Raw genomic sequence first — 17387 nt, forward strand, 5'->3', positions numbered from 1 at the left:
GGTGTCGAATGCTGAAGAGAGATCAAGAAGGATGAGGAGGCAGGTGTCGTTTTGGTCTAGCATTTGAAGTGCGTCGTCAATTATGTGAGTCATAGCAGTTTCTGTACTGTGTCCTGCTCGGAAGCCTGATTGATGAGGATTGAGGAGATCAAACTGTTCAATGTGTTTAGTCAATTGTAGTTGTACGCATTTTTCCAGCAGTTTGGCGAGAGTGGGGATATTAGTGATGGGACGGTAATTGTTCAGATCAGAGGGGTCGGCTGTAGGTTTCTTTAGTAAAGGTGTGACTTGTCCATCTTTGAGGGAGTCAGGTATGGTTCCTTGTTGAAGTGAGCCGTTGATAATTCTAGTCCAGAGTGGGAGAAGCAAAGGGGTAAAGTCTTTTACAGCGTTAGCAGGAAGGGGGTCTGTGAGGTGATTGGATGGTTTCAAGGTGCTGAGCAGTTTGCCAATTTCCTCTTCAGAGTATGTGCCAAAGGTTGACCATGTAGCATTGTTTTTTGGTTCAATGGGTGCTATGCAGTGGGGTTTGGAGTAGAGGCTTGCGTCAATGAGGAGATCGCTCTTTATGTTGTCAGTTTTTTGGATAAAGAAAGCGGAGAAGTCTTCACAGGAGGGAGCTTCGCGCACAGTGCTGAGTGGTTGGGGTTGTTCCTTGGATTGTGTTCTGATTAGCTCAAACAGTTTTCTCGGACGGTTTTTTGCTTGGTCGAGCTGGAGGCTGAAGAAGTCTAGTTTTTAGCGTTTTATTTTCCTGAAATAGGCGTTTCTCTTTTTCTTCAGAGTTTTTAGGTGCAGTGCAGAGGGAGCTGATCTCCAGGTGCGTTCTGCCATTCGCATGTCTCGTCTATCCTCATTGAGACTTCCGTCATACCATGGGTTGGAGATTTTAGTAGAGACTCTTTTTAACTGCATAGGTGCAGCCTCATGCAGGTGTAGAAGACGATATCAGTGCTCGTGCCCCATTAATTAGTGAGAAGTAGGTGTCCACAAACGGGGTTTCAGGGTGGGCCTTCAGGAAGTTGTGTTTGAAGCGTTTGGCATTTGTTTTTGGTGAGCTCGGGTGGGTAGTTAATTTTGTATGTGTGCTTGCCCATGCTTTCCATGATGGAAGCGGTGTAGGTAGAAGAGGGGGGGGTGTGCGTGGGTGGGTGGGTGAGGTAATAGGGCGGTGAGCATGAAAAGAAAAGAAAAGAAAAATAGAGGAGTATAGCCTTAGGTGTGAGTTAATGAGGATGACTAGTCTAAGATGGCCACCAAAGTGGAGGGCTGGTCAAGATGGCCGCCAAAATAGAGTATAGAAGGCAAGAGTATTATTCCTTTGTCTGTTGTTGTTGGGATTTGGAGAGATCAGTTTCCCTTTCTACTGAGGGCAGATCGAGTTAGTCCTGCTTCTATGTTGCTGCTTCTTTGTTGCTGCTTGGTGGGGAGGAGAGAGACTTATCTCCGTTTAGGTGACCCCTGACCTAGTTGGTATGCAGCCTCATCGTCATCTGGGGGCAGTGGGGCGATTTATTGCTCCAGTTATGGCCCCCGCCATTTTAGACAATGGAGACACTGCCCAGTCGACGAAAATAGTTTTATTTGAAAGAAAATATCCCTTTAGGAAACCGGGCAGAGGGAGAGAAAACCGGCAAAAGTGTTCAGGAAAGTAAACTTGTGTGCACACACCTTGTAAAGAGTCAGGCGGCCGTTCGTAGCACCCCTGCACAGGCTGCAGCTCCGCTCACGGTAGATCCCGGTGGCAGCAGAGGGGGGCATGGGGGGTGGCTGTTGTCGCTGCGGGCCGCGCGGCTTGATCCAGCTCCAGCTGATCTGATCATCTGGGGGGTAGGCGCGGTGCTCCCGGTGAGGGTCCCCTCTCCAAGATCGATCCCGAGATGACGAGAGAGACTTCCCGAGGGCAGCGCGAGCACCAAACGCGCCCAGCGGAGCCAGTCTCCTCAGAGGCTGCAGGATCTGCAGCAAACCCAGCGACTAGCTCAGGAATCCGTCGATGGTCCGGTGCAGGCCGGTGCAGGCGTGGGAACCCTCCGATGAGGAGCCTGCTCCAGCCGATCCGACCGACCGGGCATCGGCGAGAGGCTCCCAGAGATCTCTCCCGTGGGTAGCACCGCACTCCTGCTGAGCACAGAACGTGCCCAGCGGTGCCGGTCTCCACGGCGGTTGCAGGTACGCAGATGGCTGCGATGGTTGCGGTGCTAGATAGGATTGGCTCGCGGGGACGCCGAGCTCACCTCGGCAGCTCCCAACTTGAGCGGGACACCGGGGTGATCACGGCGGTTATTGCAGGCGGGCAGGACGACTCCGCAGAGGGTTCCAGTCGTCTGTCCGGCGCCTCTTGAGGTCGGTCCCTCGGGTGATGGCAGCAGGGGTCCAGGTCCGGGTCCACTTCCACGAAGTCCGGCGCTAGTGGTGGTGATGAATTTCAGGCGAGTCGGACACCTCCGGTGGACCGCCACAGCTCAACTCGCAGGCAACCACAGTGTGTACCAGTTGTACACAGCGCGCTCCAGGCAACAAGCATCCGTGCCGTGCCGTGCTCCGCATATGGCCAGGGACAGCCCAGGGTCCGAAGAAGAAGGTGGGGGTGACTCGGTCTTCTCCTGGGGAGCTCACAGCCTCCGGACAGGTCGGGGATCCTCTGAAGGTTTCGTCCACCGCCAAACAGGTAAGGAAGATATTGTTCAAAACACAATGTTCAATCAATCGATCAGGCTTTCTTGAAATTCTTTTAGATTTCTGTGCACCTGTTCATTCCGTTGGTTATCCAATTGCATGCTTTGTTGCATATTACTTGCTTTAAGTTTTTTGAAAATGGTTTTATTTCTTGTTCTCATTCTGCTGTCATCTTTTGCTGTTAGCGCCATTCCTTGAACTTTCGTTACTTCCATAAGCACAGGATGAAATATGCTATGCGACTTCCTTATTTGTTTTCGTCTTACTAATACCAAATACCTATTTGATACTCTTGATTTTGAACAACTCTTCTGCTCTCTGCATAGTGTTTTATTTTCCTATTTTGCTTCTTTATCTCTTTGTACTATTCTTCATAATTCTTTGACGTGGTAGACAAATTTGCCTTGATTGACCAAACATTATTTCTAAAGGGCATTTTCCAGTCGACCCATGAGGAGTATTTTTATAGACACAGTGTTAGAAATGGGGATCTCTAGTTGTAAGAGGTAGGTCCCTTTGGTCAAATAGGGATGTTTGCTTCTAGTCAGGGTAAGGGGTATACACACTTTAGATAACTCCTGCTTACCCCCTGGGTAGCTTGGCACGAGCAGACAGGCTTATCCCAAAGACAATGTGTATTTGTACTCGAAACACATAGTAATACAGTGATAACACCACAAATGGACACCACAACAGTTTAGAAAAATAAAGTATCTTTATCTAAACTCAACAAGACCAAAATGACAAAAATCCAACATACAGGTAATAAGATATGAATGACTTTGGAACAGTTATTGCACAAATAAAGCTTGTAGAAAACAAATAGCTTCACCTGTTGTAATTGCAACGTCGTGACAGCAATAAATCAAAAGTACGGCGCCGACTGCAAGAAGCGCGGCGTCAGGCACAGTCACACGGACCCCTAAACAAACAGTACCTTTGATACGAAGTCTATGACAATGCACGGCGTCATGGAGGTGAGGCGTCGGTGCCTATGCCAGCTGCTTGGCTGCCATGGGGGAGGCAAGGCGTTTTGTGCGTGAGGAGGCGACGTGTCGAGTCCAGGATAGGGGCAGACGGTTGCTTCGGCAATGAGGCGTTGGTTCCTGTGACGTTGCAAAGTCGGCAAGTTTGTGGAGTCACCCTCGGCTGTTATCGGCGCCGCGATAACGGGATGCAGGCGTTGGCAATGACGGAGTCGGTGTGAGAGCTGGCGTTAGGAAATGCTGATGACTGCAGTCGTCGTGGGGCCTCAGAGCTGCGGTGCAGGCCAGGCAGTGCGGTTCCCCTGGCCTCGGTGCATGGTGCGGGGTCACAGAAGCGTCGCTGATGGCTTTGGAGTCAGGTTTGCTTACTTCTCTTAAGTTGATTCTAGCTCCCAGCAGCAGGGAAAACCTCAAGAGGCCCAAAACTGGAATAGGAACCTCCTGGCAGGTCAGAACTCTCAGCAGTAGAGTTCAGGGAGACTGGGAGTGGAGTCTTTGTGTCGCTGAGATTTCAGAACAGGAGACAAGCACACACAGGCCCTTGGAGATTCTTCTTCAAGCAGGTTCATAACAAAGTTCCAGTGTTTGTCCTTTCCTTGGCCGAAGCAGCAACTGCAGGCCAACCCCACACAGCAAAGGAGCAGTACTCCTCCTCACAGCTCTCCAGCTCTTATCCTTAGTAAAGGTTCCTCTTGAGTTCAGAAGTGATCTAAAGTGATGGGGCTTAAGGTCTACTACTTATACCCCATTTTGTCTTTGTGCAAGGGTCTCTGAGCCCAGTCCAAACCAGTTTTGTCCTCACTGGTGCAGTATGGCCACAGGGGTTGGAGCCCTAATTGTGCAAGGAAGTCAGGCCTATTCAGGTGCAAGGAAAACTCTGCCCTCTACTCTAAATGCAGCCGTGGTCTATTCATCACAGGCCTGCGTTATCCAGGAAAGACCAGGCACACCTCAATCCCCTCAGCCCCTGTATAAAGTGAATGCATATCCCCAGCCCCGGTGACACTCCAAAACCAGACAATCAATCCACAAACAGGCAGATGCACACAGAATGGTTAAACAAGAAAATGCATACACTCTAAAAGTGGCATTTTCAAACACACAATTTAAAAAACCCTTTTTACTAATCGATGTTATTAAATTCTGAGTTCAGAGTGCCTACACGTTATTTCTCTATCTTGTCCCAATGGGGAGTTATACTATCCTATTCTATCCTATGGGACATATAGCCTTTCCATAGTGATAAATGAAATTGGCAGTATTTCACGATCAGGACATGCCACACACACCAGTACATGTCCCACCTTTCACATTCACTGCACCCTGCCCATGGGGGTACCTTGAGCCTACCATAGGGGGTGTCTTTCATGTAAGAAAAGGGAAGGTTAGGGCCTGGCAAGTGGGTGCACTTGTCAGGTCGACATGACAGTTTAAAACTGCGCACAGACACTACAGTGGCAGGTCTAAGATACTTTTTCAGGGCTACTCATGTGGGTGGCACAATCAGTGCTGAAGACCCACTAGTAGCATTTGATTTACAGGCCCTGGCACACTCAGTGCATTTTACCAGGGACTTACCAGTAAATCAAATACGCCAATCAGGGGGAACCAATTGTAAGAACAATTTACACAGGGACCACTGACACTTTGACACTGGTCAGCAGTGGCAAAGTGCCCAAAGCATCTAAGCCAGCACAAACGAAATCCATCACAGCATCACAAATACAGGGGGTAGGGGCAAAAAGTCAGGGGAAACCATGTTAAAGATGGGAAGTCTAACACACAGTGCCTGGTTTATTGATATTTATGAAAGTTGTGCCCTCTGCACAGCTGATGTAGATGCTGACAACACCTCTTTTACAGTAAGAACCAGGAATATTAATCTATTACTGCTAAACGATTACGGCCCAAGTCCAAAGGTCCCTAAAAATCCGCTGCTACATTGGACCATACAACATTTGGCAACTCCGATATGTGCAACTCTTCCATTGTTGTCTGTTTGGTAGTACATTGACATGAATTACAAATCTGGACCACTTCTACCTGACAGTTTTATCTGGGAAACCAAATTTTCTCTCTTAAGAAAATGGCACACCTTTGTAGACTTAAAGGAATAATCAATCTATTACCTCTTAACAGTATTCCAGATGAAGCCACAAACTGTTCTGTTTGTATATTCTGGAACTGTAACACATCATGTTTTCTTGTATTAGATCGAGATCGAGTTGCATCATTTATTAACCTCCAATTATTTCCAAGTATAATTTTCTTTACTTCTTGAATTCTTTGATTATATTGTGATGCTTCAATTTAATCGAATCTCCGCAATAACTCCTGGCACTGCAAACCTAATTATGAAACATATATATTCCTCTGCCTCCAATTGTTGTTTTGTTTCATTTTTTAATGGGTGCCTCGACAAATAATCTGCTGGATTGTACTCTTTTCCTGGTTTATGAATGTTCTTAAAATTATAATCCATCAATCTCATTCCCCATTTTTGAATGCGTGGGAGCATTTTCGTTTTTGGATTTCCAAAAATGAAAGTAAGGACTTGACGATCTGTTGTAGTTACAAATGGCTTTCCATAAATGAATTCATGGTAATGTTTGCCGGCCCAAACAACTGTAAAACTTTGTTCAGCATCAGATAAACATTTCCTGGCATGGGAAACCACATATATAGAAGTTTTCCTCCCAGGCTTATGTTGTACCCACATTGCCGCCAGACTCACAGGGCTGGCATCCACTACCAATTCCGTGCACAATTCCGGCTCAAAGTACTTCAAGTTCGCTCCAGTTAATGTCTCTTGTTTTATTTCTTTAAAAGCATGCTCTCATTTATCAGTCCAACAAAACTTTCGCCCCTTTTTTGTTAGCTCCACGAGTACTTATGGTTGCAAAATGTTTAATATATCGCGAATAATAACTAGCCATTCCCCTAGAATGTGTGTAACTCTGGTACATCTTTAGGTCTGAGTATTGCATTCAATTACACTACTTTGACTTGGTCTGGCCTCATTCCTTCCCAGGAAAATATGTGCCAAAACATTTTAAATCAGATTTATTTATTTCATACTTTTTAAAATTAAGCATCAATCAAGCTTTTAGAAGTTGTTGACATACTCCATCTTAAGCCAAATTTTGTGTTTTTCTAAAAATGTAAATATCATCACTGTAATTCATAGTATTTTGTACTGGCAATATAATGTTCTTTAGAGTTTCCTGGAAGATCTCAGCAACTGAACATATTCCAAAATTAAAATCTGTTATATCTAAATAATCCTAGGTGTGTAGAGAATATTGTATTATCTTGATGATCATCAGTTTCTAATTGATGATACTTTGCACAGATCCAACTTTGAGAAGATGATAGCACCATTGATATTACTAATCATGTCATTTAAATGAGGACCTGGATACTGTTCTCTCTAAATTGCTGTATTAGGGACTCTCATATCAACACAAATTCTGACATTCTCATTGTCTTTCTTTGGAATCACGATAATGGGTGATTCCTATGGTGTTGGGTTAGTACTGGTTCAATTTTATTTTGTTGAAGTAATGATTTTATCACTTTCTTCACTTTTGTTTATAAATATTTTATTTGCACATGCGCTTTATACAAATTTTTTAAATTATTGTATTACATAATTGTTTTTATGCTCTCCTGTTCTCACCCGTTATGATGGTTTTAATTAACTAAACAATAAAGGTATTTACTTACTTAACTTTCTCCACTCTTGCTTGTATGTTTATTGGGACCCTTCTAAATGTTTGAGCCATCGGCTTCACTGCTTCATTTATATGTAGCGTAATTGTTCTGTCTTTTAACTTGCCCAGTCCATTGAACAATTCTAGATATTTTCTCAACTCAGGATGATCCTTCATGATATTACAGATCATTGTTAACAAACCCATAACTTGAGCAGTGATATTGCTTAATAAACATGGTCCAGGAACTTCATCCTTTAGTTCATGTATTTCTTCCTTACTGGTTGTATCTCCATATATCAATGTTTCTTCAAACTTCCACAAGAAACAGGATGTGTAGCTCCTCATTGAAAGACAATGACATTTGATGGGATTAAAGAGGGCTGTTCTTTCATTTTCCGGTATTCTGTGATACACATTAGATTGCATGTCACTCCAATATCCAGAACAAATGGAACTTTCTGGAGACCAACCATTAAATCCACAGACGTTGTTTTCTTTGTATTTTCCCTTTTTATCATATTGACTTGCTTGACCTAATTTTCCTCACAAATCATGTACAGTCTTTCAGATTGTTCGGATTCTTCCTCAGAATCTTATTCCACACCTTCAATGTGTCTAATATTTAGTGTTTACACACTTTTTTTGGTGTCAACTGTAGGCTGTATGTTCCAATTGTCCTTTTTGTCACAAATTTCTTTTTTTCTTTCTTAAACCTACAGACACTTGCAAAGTGATTTGACCTATCACATTGTCTGCATTGTTGTGCTAGCATTGGATATTTTCTCTGATGCAGAACTTGGAATCCACACCTGTAACATAGCTTGTGTTTCTGTTCTAGCCATGCATAGAATTTCCTGAAAATCCTATGTTTTTTCCAGAAGCTTTTCCTGAGCTTCACTGAATTACATCCTTGTATTACTCTCAACCTTGTTGGTTCTTCATGGCTAAATCTCTCAAATTCACAGAAAGTTACTAATTTCTTTAACCTTGTTACATACTCATCCATTGTTTAATTTTACTTTTGAAATGCCATATTAAAATTTTACCTTTCAAAATCCAGCTTTCTTTGAGGGTACGATATTTCAATTAAACATTTAATGAGCCCTTTGTAAGTATTTTGTTCCTGTTCAAGAAATGTATCATCTCCCACAAGATTAAGTTACAAATCTTTTGCCTATTCATCAGAGTATTTTTTTACATGTTGCTCTTAAGAAATGTATAAAACTTCTCAACCCTGCGCACGGTGGTGTCGGCACTGATTGTGTCACGATTCGATTACGGCAATACTCTATACATGGGGCTACCAGATAAGCTGTTAGGTAAGCTGCAAGTAATAATGAGCGATGCAGCAAGACTGATATTTAAACTCCCAAGACGTTCTCATGCAGCACCACTGCTGCAGCAGCTGCACTGGCTCCGTATTGAGCAGCGAGCCAGATTTAAGGGCCTTTGCATCGCTCATAAAGCTCTCTATGGGCAGGCACCAGAATACATCAAGGACCGCCTAAGGCGCTGCGTGCCAGGACATAACCGCCACTTATCCAAGGGAGGCCTGCTATCCTGCCCTTGGTTTCATAAAACCACCATGGGCGGACAAGCTTTCTCAGTTCTGATCCCCCACCTATGAAACAAGCTACCAGAAAGTCTACGTAGGGAAACTTCTCTTCTCCCATTCAGAAAAAAGCTTAAGACCCTGTTGTTGACACAGGCCTGGGAACAAGATATGCTCTGACCAGGTGCACTGACAGATAACCGCTGGTAGGGTTTAGCTACTCTGTCATAAGCGCTAAGAGACCGTTGGTGATTATGCGCTATACAACTATCAATTAAAATAACATAACATCAAGCAGGCTTTGAGGAGGTGCCAGTTTACAACAGATTGACATATTTTGGTTATTATCTGTTTGTTTTCTAAATGAGTTGTGGCTTATCCCACCCAGAGATCAGATAGCCTTACAGTAAGTAAACTTTTGTTGAGAGAGTTAATACCATGTTTCAGCTTACCAATTTCCTTTAAGACAGATTATGGTTCACATTTCAAATATGGAATTTTACTAATAATTTCTAATTCTTTCCAAATGAATCAGAGGTTTGATTGTAGCTATCATTCTCAGTGTAGTTGAGAGGATGAATAAGAACAAACTGGCCAAAGTCTACGCTTCTACTGATTTAAAGTGGCCAGTCCCTCTTGCTCTTGTTTTGGGTATCAGATGTAGTCTAGATAAAAAGACTGGTCTGTCACCCCATGAAGTGATCACAGGTAGAGTAATGAGACTGGCTTATACCCCATCTGCTGCACTAGTTTCAATAACTGATTACATCGTGCTGGATTACGGCAAAGGTCTGCCTGATATGGTGAAACTGGTTTCTCAACAGGTGGATGTGGCAACAGGGGCAACTGGGTAGTGGTCCGAAAATACGTGGCGTGGTCCTTACCAGGTTAACTTGATGACCAACACTGTGGTGGAATATGCTAGAATCCTGAAGTGGAACCACGCCACTCACACGAAAAGAGTGAGTTCAGCATATTAAGTAGTGAAAATAACCACTCATACTCAAGGTCAAGCTCGAGTTTGTAGGGTGGATCTACAATGGGCTCACAGTTTGAACCTGGTGAAGAAAATAAAGACATAAAAGTCTGGATCAGGAAAAGTGAATGTTCTGGTGAAAATCCTGGCACCTCTACCAGTAGTGCTGTTGTCCAGTTTCAAAGTGGGGATCAGAGTGAAGAGCTCAATACCACACCCATTATTTTTGCTCAAACAATTTCTAAATATTACACAAAACATACAAGCAAACACCAACCAATTCCAACGCAGCTTTGTTAAAGGTCAACCTATCAAAGCACGGCTCTGTCAACAGCCATCCAATAACAGCACAGCTTTGAGGTAACGTATCTTCAGTCCCAGTGAGGCTTTCTGGCTGTTTGACCATTCACAGTGCCATTTCTAAGTGAAAGAGGAAACCTTTGCAAACCCTTCCTCAACAAAATAAACCTTGTTTGTTCAATCTAAATAGAAAGAAAATCAGCAATTAAGGCAAGGCAAATCATGCAAACAATAGTAACAAGAACAGCACCCATAGTGGTATAACCATAATTCACAATAGGTAGACACCTGTCCAGAGACAGTCTTCCTTTGTTAATGCAATTACTTCTGTGCAAAATACACCAACCTGGATTAGAGATGTAGTCCAGAAGAGGAAAACGTGTTAATTCAGAAATCCCTATAGAGACAAGTGAACAACAATATCATGAGATCTAAATAAGAATCATATTGCAAAACAATTATTATCAAACTACCAATTGAGCCCAAAATCAGCATTGTATAGCCAAACACTTCACATATAATATAGCAATCCTTCTCACAAACTCAAATTTCTGCACACACTACGGACACTTCAAAAAGACACCTAACTTACAGAATCATTCTGCCCTATTCATACTTACACTCCAATCTTTCAGGAACAGTACTTTCAGTCAGACTTCCCGGCAAAATCTTTACACTGGGAACTTTTCCAGAAAATCCACCACCACCCAGAATCAGGCATAACGATAGAAAGGGAACCTAGCAGGTGTCTCTTGGAAAAGGAGGTGCTCTTTAATGAGCAACCATCCTCTGCTACTGAGATTTGTAGCGCAAAAACCATACCCCAAAATTTGGACACCCCAAAAAGAAACTCATTTGGTTCTCCCACAGTTTACTGGATCAGAGATGGAGTTAAACCTCAATTTCATGAGACAATGTGTCCCTGAATTAAGGGACCCCCCCATGCATCACTTTAACAAGGTAAAACCGCTCATTAAGTAATGGGGCCTACTCTATAAGTGAGTTCTAGATTAATTACAATTTAAGGGTTCTCTTACTAAATTTTTTTTAATTAAGTGGTACAAATTTAAATGCCATGAACACTCTCAGATGTAAAGTTATACAGAGTATGTAAAATCAGAAAAATTCTGAATCACAATGGGCAGCAACATCAATTCATTGACAGCAACCCTTGTGGAATAAGAAAGTCTTCAGGCTCCTTTCCCAAAATCAAGGATCCTTATACACAATTCTTGCATGTACAATTAGTCATATTGCAAGTTCATTGTGGTGCAATCAAAAATACAATTTCTTTAGCAAATCAGAACACAAGAATAATACACGTAAGACCTAAGCACCATTTCAGTTCTTCTAAAATTATTCAAACATCATCTATGCTAATATCATCCAGAGACGTTTTAACAAATATAAAACATTTAACAATAAATCTTTCTCTCAGTGAATAAATCCTGTGAAAGAACAAATGAGATATACTTGTTGCAATCTTACGTACGCCCCATAGGAAGTTCAACACAAGCAAGACAACTACCTCAGTGGAAATAAACCATATGTCATCAGCTACTTGCTCTTCGAAGCCTGTGGAGAGAGGAAGTGTGTAGGTGGGAAGCAGGAGTGAGTGACAGAGATGGCATCCATGGTATCTAACATGGAGTTTTACATAAAAATGTGGCCTAGCTAAAATACACAAATTTGTATTTGTGCTAAAATACATTAATTAACAGACTTCTTCATAGGAAATTTGTTTCAATTGCAATTATGTTAAATCAGTCTATATATGTAAATCATTTGTAAAGAGCCATATTAATTGTCATTATTGATGCAGACAATATAAACTCGAACAACTTTTCCATACAGGCACATAGTGACAACTTAGATCCCCATCAGACTTCTGCCAGACATTTGACCCCGAGTTGGGGTTGGCTGTTTGATGCATTCGCCAAGGGGTATTAGGCCCACTCAACTTCCATGGAAGTCACACATGAAAGATTCTTCCATGTGAAGCCATAAGCAGCGGGAGCACCCCGTTTCCTGTTTCGTAGAGCTACTGATGGCTATGTTTACTTGCTACTCATAGTGCAGGTACCAACACGACTCTGAGCGGCCTGACTTGGGGGCAAACGGGTATCAAAGTATGAGACATAGGACCAATATCCAAATACTTCTCTAGAACTGTAAATATTTACAGCTAAAAGGCACCTGCACATGTATTTCTTCTCTTGAATTGGTGTATTTCTTCCTACATTGTAGACACCACTTATGTGTTGAATTCTAGAAGCTTCCTAGTCTAGTTACTTTTTCATTTGCTTGTTTTAAGTTCATTGTTTTCTTTAAGGAACCTTAGGTTGAATGTCAACTACGTGCTCTTTTTCTTCTACTTTTTCTGTTATATTCAAGATTTGTTCACTTCCTAGATTGTTATTTTGAGCTTTCCACATGTTTCATCCGTCTTTTTCTCCCTTCTCTTTTGACGAGTATTGGCTCATCTTCAGCTCCTTTCTTTTAATTAGTTATTTTTTATCACTTTCATAGCAGGCTCGTGACACTATAAGATATCTAATGCTGATGAAGGAAAAGTTACTTGACTCAATGGTTTCCTTTATTGCTTCGATAAAAAGAATATTATAGGTAGAGTTTATTAGGGAAGGAGCAGTGTTAAACTTGATGGACTAGAAAATGATTCTTCAGACAACTTTTACTAATAAAATGTGATGCAATAATTAGACTGAGACTCTAATGCAGCACTTGAGACCTTTTTTATAGGTGGACATCCTTTGTTTTTTACTGATAAAGATGATGCCTTTAATATCTGATATGTTTATGAGATTTAATATAATAAAACAAATATTTACTATAATTTTCAAAAGAAAGGGACTCTTTTTTTTGCTTGCCTTTGGTTTAGTCAGTGCATTGTAATTTAAAATATATTTTGATTGAATGCAGTCTTCCAACTGGCGTTAGCTTTGTTTTGTAGACTACCACTTACTCAGAAATTATATCAAATTGAAATGTAAATGATCATCATTTTACATACATTTGTCTTCTCAATGTACCTGAATTCACTGAATTTTGTACACTTTTGTTTTCTTAATGCATAGGCAACACCCACCCTTCTCAGAGCATTTGGTAGCCAGTACCTTCGCTCTGAAGTCTTGTCTGCCAACACTTCACTCCGTGTCTTAGCTCTTGGAGGTGAAGCATTTCCTGCATTGAGTGTCCTCAAAAAATGGAGAGAGGAAGGAAATCAGACACTTATTTTTAATCTTTATGGTGTAACAGAAGTGTCTTGCTGGGCAACATATTACAGGATTCCAGAAGAAGTCCTTGGAGGCACCACAAGGTAAAAAATATTTTGTGTGTGTTAATGTGTTAAAAATTTAACATTTTCATATATGCACTACCTTTCAGATTATGCTGACAGCATCAGTATAGCATTGTTTATTTACTTAAATGTAAATGTATTCTAATAAATTAATGGATTATGCATGTGCCAATTTGTCCGATAGTTGGTTGTCAGAGTACTTGGAGTGCTGTGCACCTGCCTTTCCCCCTGTGGAGAAACAAACAAAAAACAATTACATTTGCGCATACACCTGTGCGGCACATTTTCACGTGGGCAAATTTACACTTGTCAGATGTATGTTTAAGAAATGCTTTTGCATGGGAATAACTTCAAATGTACATATAATTCCAGAACTCTTTTTGGCTTTCTGTGACTGTCACAGATTCCCATGAGGAATTTTGGAATACTTTGTACATTCAATAACTGTTATACCGTTAGTCCAAATATAAACATAATCCGACTAGAGTGTATTCCCATCCCAGGCTTTTGAATGTGGCTCAGTATAAATAAGTTATGTGAAGTGCGGCAATGGACCAAATAATCTTTGGGATAGTAATGCTGTCGATTTATTTTGTATTAAATTTTATTTGATTCATTTGATCATCAGTGGTAAATTGTACATTCCAAATGTGTTCTTGAAGAAACTGGTGCATTTGTCACTTTAACATTAAGAAATGTGTCTGAGCACTTGATTCATAAATCACCTTGAACCTCAGAAATCACACACTTAAAGAGAATTTAAAACAAGCAATGGTAGAGCTTATCTATATTTGCATGCTTTAGCACATTCAAATCATATTTGTTGGCTTTGCAGATCCTTATTTTTTTTTTTAAAAGGACCTTTATTTTACCATGGAACTCGTACACAGCTTCTTGCCTACAACCCTTGGGGCCGGCCAAACTTTTTCTCATGTATACAATTACGTTCAGAAGTACACAGCCCATGTGCCGACATCCCGGGGGTACGGCGGCGTCATATGTCAATATGTGTATACAGTTCTTCTTTCTTATACGGAGTTGCATAGGTCTGGTTTTATATTTTATAACTTAAACAAGTTTAACAAGAAGTTACCACATTCGGTCATAAGTCTGACAAGTGCATTCCCCCATTACAGTTTGCATTGTTCGAGCGTTTAACATAAGAGAGTATTACCGAGACCACTTAGTCTGTCATTACCATACTCCTTCACAATCGTGCAAGTTAGTTTAGCAATCAGGAATTATAAATTATCAGTCACTCCGCCCGCCCTCCTCACCCCTTCCCATTACCTGCCCCTGGTAAATCCCTGGTTCCTTCCACATTCCCCTTACTGTCTTGTTCCTTCGTCTTCTTCCCCCTCCTCATCTGATGTCAATGCGTCATCTTCCTCCAGTGGTTCACATATTTCTCCCCTGTATACGTTCCACTGGGTCCATAGCTTATTCCATTTACGTGGGCATGCTCTGTTAGTGTAGACTGTCCTCTCTATTATCATGACCCTGTCCATATTTGTGCACCATTGTGTCAATGTGGGGGTGTCTATCGCTCCCCATTTTTGTGCTATATCGCGTTTTGCTATTATCATGCCTATCGTGGACCATTGCTGACCGTACCTGGAAAGGTCGTTGCGTCCCCATATATTTAGCAAGCATTTCCGTGGTTCAGGGACTATGGATACCCCCAATGCTTGTGACATAGTACGCATTATTTGCCACCAAAATTCCTGTATTCGAGGGCATTCCCAGATTGTGTGAAACAGTGTTCCCTCCTCTCCGCATCCACAAAGGCAATATGGATGTTGTGCCCTCTGTATTGTGTGGAGCATCTTCCTCGTATAATACACCCTGTGTAAAGTTTTAAGCTGTACGAGCCTCAATTTGGACGATATGCCCACCTCCTTAGGTGACGCTAGCGCTTCATTCCATTCGGACTCGTCCATTTCTCCTATGTCCTCCACCCACTTGTCTCTTAGTTTTACTGTCGGGTCTGGTAGATTATTCAATAATTTACGATAAGTGAGTGACGTCGCCCTGTCTTGCATGTAGTCTGTGAGAAGACGATTTTCCAGGGGAGATGCCTCTGGGATCGGCGTGTCACGCGGGATGGCAGTTAGTAGAGCGTGCCGCACTTGTACATATCGGTACAATTCCGTGGGCCTCAACTCATACCGCTGTCTCAGTTGGTCGAAGGGTATTACTGTGCCCTTTTCCCATAGATCTCCTACTGTGGATAATCCAATATTATCCCAGAGCGTGAACCCCTTACTGCGTCTCCGATTGCCCAGTGCCCGCGTGTCCCACAATGGGGTGAGTTTAGTGAGTCTCCCATTCCAGCCCAGTTTTGTCTGTGCTGTGTACCATAATGATATGGTAAGTTTCGTTGGTCCCGTGAGTGTGTGCACTTTTCGCCGGTCATAAAGAGGCGCCAGAATGTTGTTTGTACCTAGTTGCGCCCTGTCCGCCCTGTACGCCGGTTCTTCCTGCGGTGTATGAAGCCATTGATTACTGGGTTTCAGTTGGGCGGCCCAGTAGTACAGTTGCAGGTTCGGTAGCGCGATCCCTCCATCGTGCCACCCCCTGTGTAGTTTTGCTTGCGCTATGCGTGCCGGGCGATTGTTCCACATGAGGCCGGCCATCAGCGCAGACACCCGCCTAAAATATCCCGGTGTCACAGGGTATGGCGTGTTTTCCAGGATATACAAAAATCGGGGCAGGGACATCATCTTATAAAGCGCTGCTCTGCCTAACAATGTCAGCGGCAGCGCTGCCCAGAATTTACCATCCTGCTTCAGTCGTTCCAGCGGCGGTGCCAGGTTCTTCTGAAAAAATTTGTTTGCATCTTTAGTGACGTGAAAACCCAGGTAGCGAAATGAGGACAGCGATATGCGGTCCTCCCACCCCTCCGCCCAGGTGATCCCCTTCAGTAACGGGGTGGAGCGTATCAGAGTCGCCAACGGTTCCAATGCAATCGCAAAGAGCAGTGGCGACAGCGGACAACCCTGACGGGTCCCTCGCTCTAGCAGGAATGTTTGGGAAAGATGGCCGTTTGCCACCACCTGTGCAACAGGCTTGTTGTAGAGTAGCCGGACCCATGCAACGAACTTTGGGCCAAATCCCATGTGTGTAGGTATTGCCACTCCACCATATGGAATGCCATCTTCGCGTCAAAGGCCAGTATAACCGCCGGGTCCGATAATGAGGTTGCCCTGGCCAATACTCCGTGTGCCCTGCGCAGGTTGAGAGATGTATTCCTGTGCGGCATTAAACCTGACTGATCGGGGTGTATAAGTTGTGGGAGGTGCACCATCAGCCGGGTGGCAAGGAGCTTAGCCAAGATTTTAACCTCGGCGTTAAGAAGTGAGATTGGGCGATACGATGTGCATTCCTCCGGCGGTTTTCCGGGCTTAGGGATCGCAGCAATAGTTGCCGTCCGTTGATCTAACGGGAGTTCAGCCCTTTCCAGACTGTCCGCATACATAGCCAGCAATGGCCCACTGAGTCTCTCCGACGCGGCCTGATACCACTCTATCGGAATACCATTTGGTCCAGAGGCCTTACCCGTTTTCACTGCGTGAATTGCTCTTCGTATTTCCTCCTCTGTGAGTTCTGCCTCTAGTTCCGCGGCCGCTTCCGGCGTCAGTGTCTGAATGGGGATGCGACCCAGCGCTCCTCGTGCCATCTCCGCCGACACTTCATTAATCGGAGTGTATACTCCTCGAAAATATTCTGCTAAGGTCTCAACTATCTCCTCAGGGCTTGTGCGTTCTATCCCTTGCCTATCATAAATCCGCTGTATACCCCTGGCACTACCTCCCCTCCTGTCTAACCAGGCCAACATTTTCCCTGCCTTGTCTACTAT

At 43.1% G+C, this 17387-nt stretch overlaps 1 protein-coding gene and 1 long non-coding RNA gene across 2 annotated transcripts in view; one reads left to right on the top strand and one right to left on the bottom strand.

Moving 5' to 3' along the window:
- Positions 1-10672, bottom strand: part of LOC144821296 (uncharacterized) — a 76072-nt gene extending 65400 nt beyond the window's left edge. Inside the window, exon 1 of the long non-coding RNA XR_013608320.1 lies at positions 10556-10672. This is a non-coding gene — a long non-coding RNA (uncharacterized LOC144821296). The remainder of the gene's footprint in view (positions 1-10555) is intronic.
- The window catches only part of AASDH (aminoadipate-semialdehyde dehydrogenase), a 550271-nt gene that overhangs the window by 134601 nt on the left and 398283 nt on the right, over positions 1-17387 (top strand). The window contains exon 6 of the mRNA XM_078678161.1: positions 13305-13546. Coding sequence (XP_078534287.1) covers positions 13305-13546 — 242 coding nt within the window. The remainder of the gene's footprint in view (positions 1-13304; positions 13547-17387) is intronic.

The sequence above is a fragment of the Lissotriton helveticus genome, chromosome 2_2 (assembly GCF_964261635.1).
Source record: "Lissotriton helveticus chromosome 2_2, aLisHel1.1, whole genome shotgun sequence".
NCBI classification, from domain to species: Eukaryota; Metazoa; Chordata; class Amphibia; order Caudata; family Salamandridae; genus Lissotriton; species Lissotriton helveticus.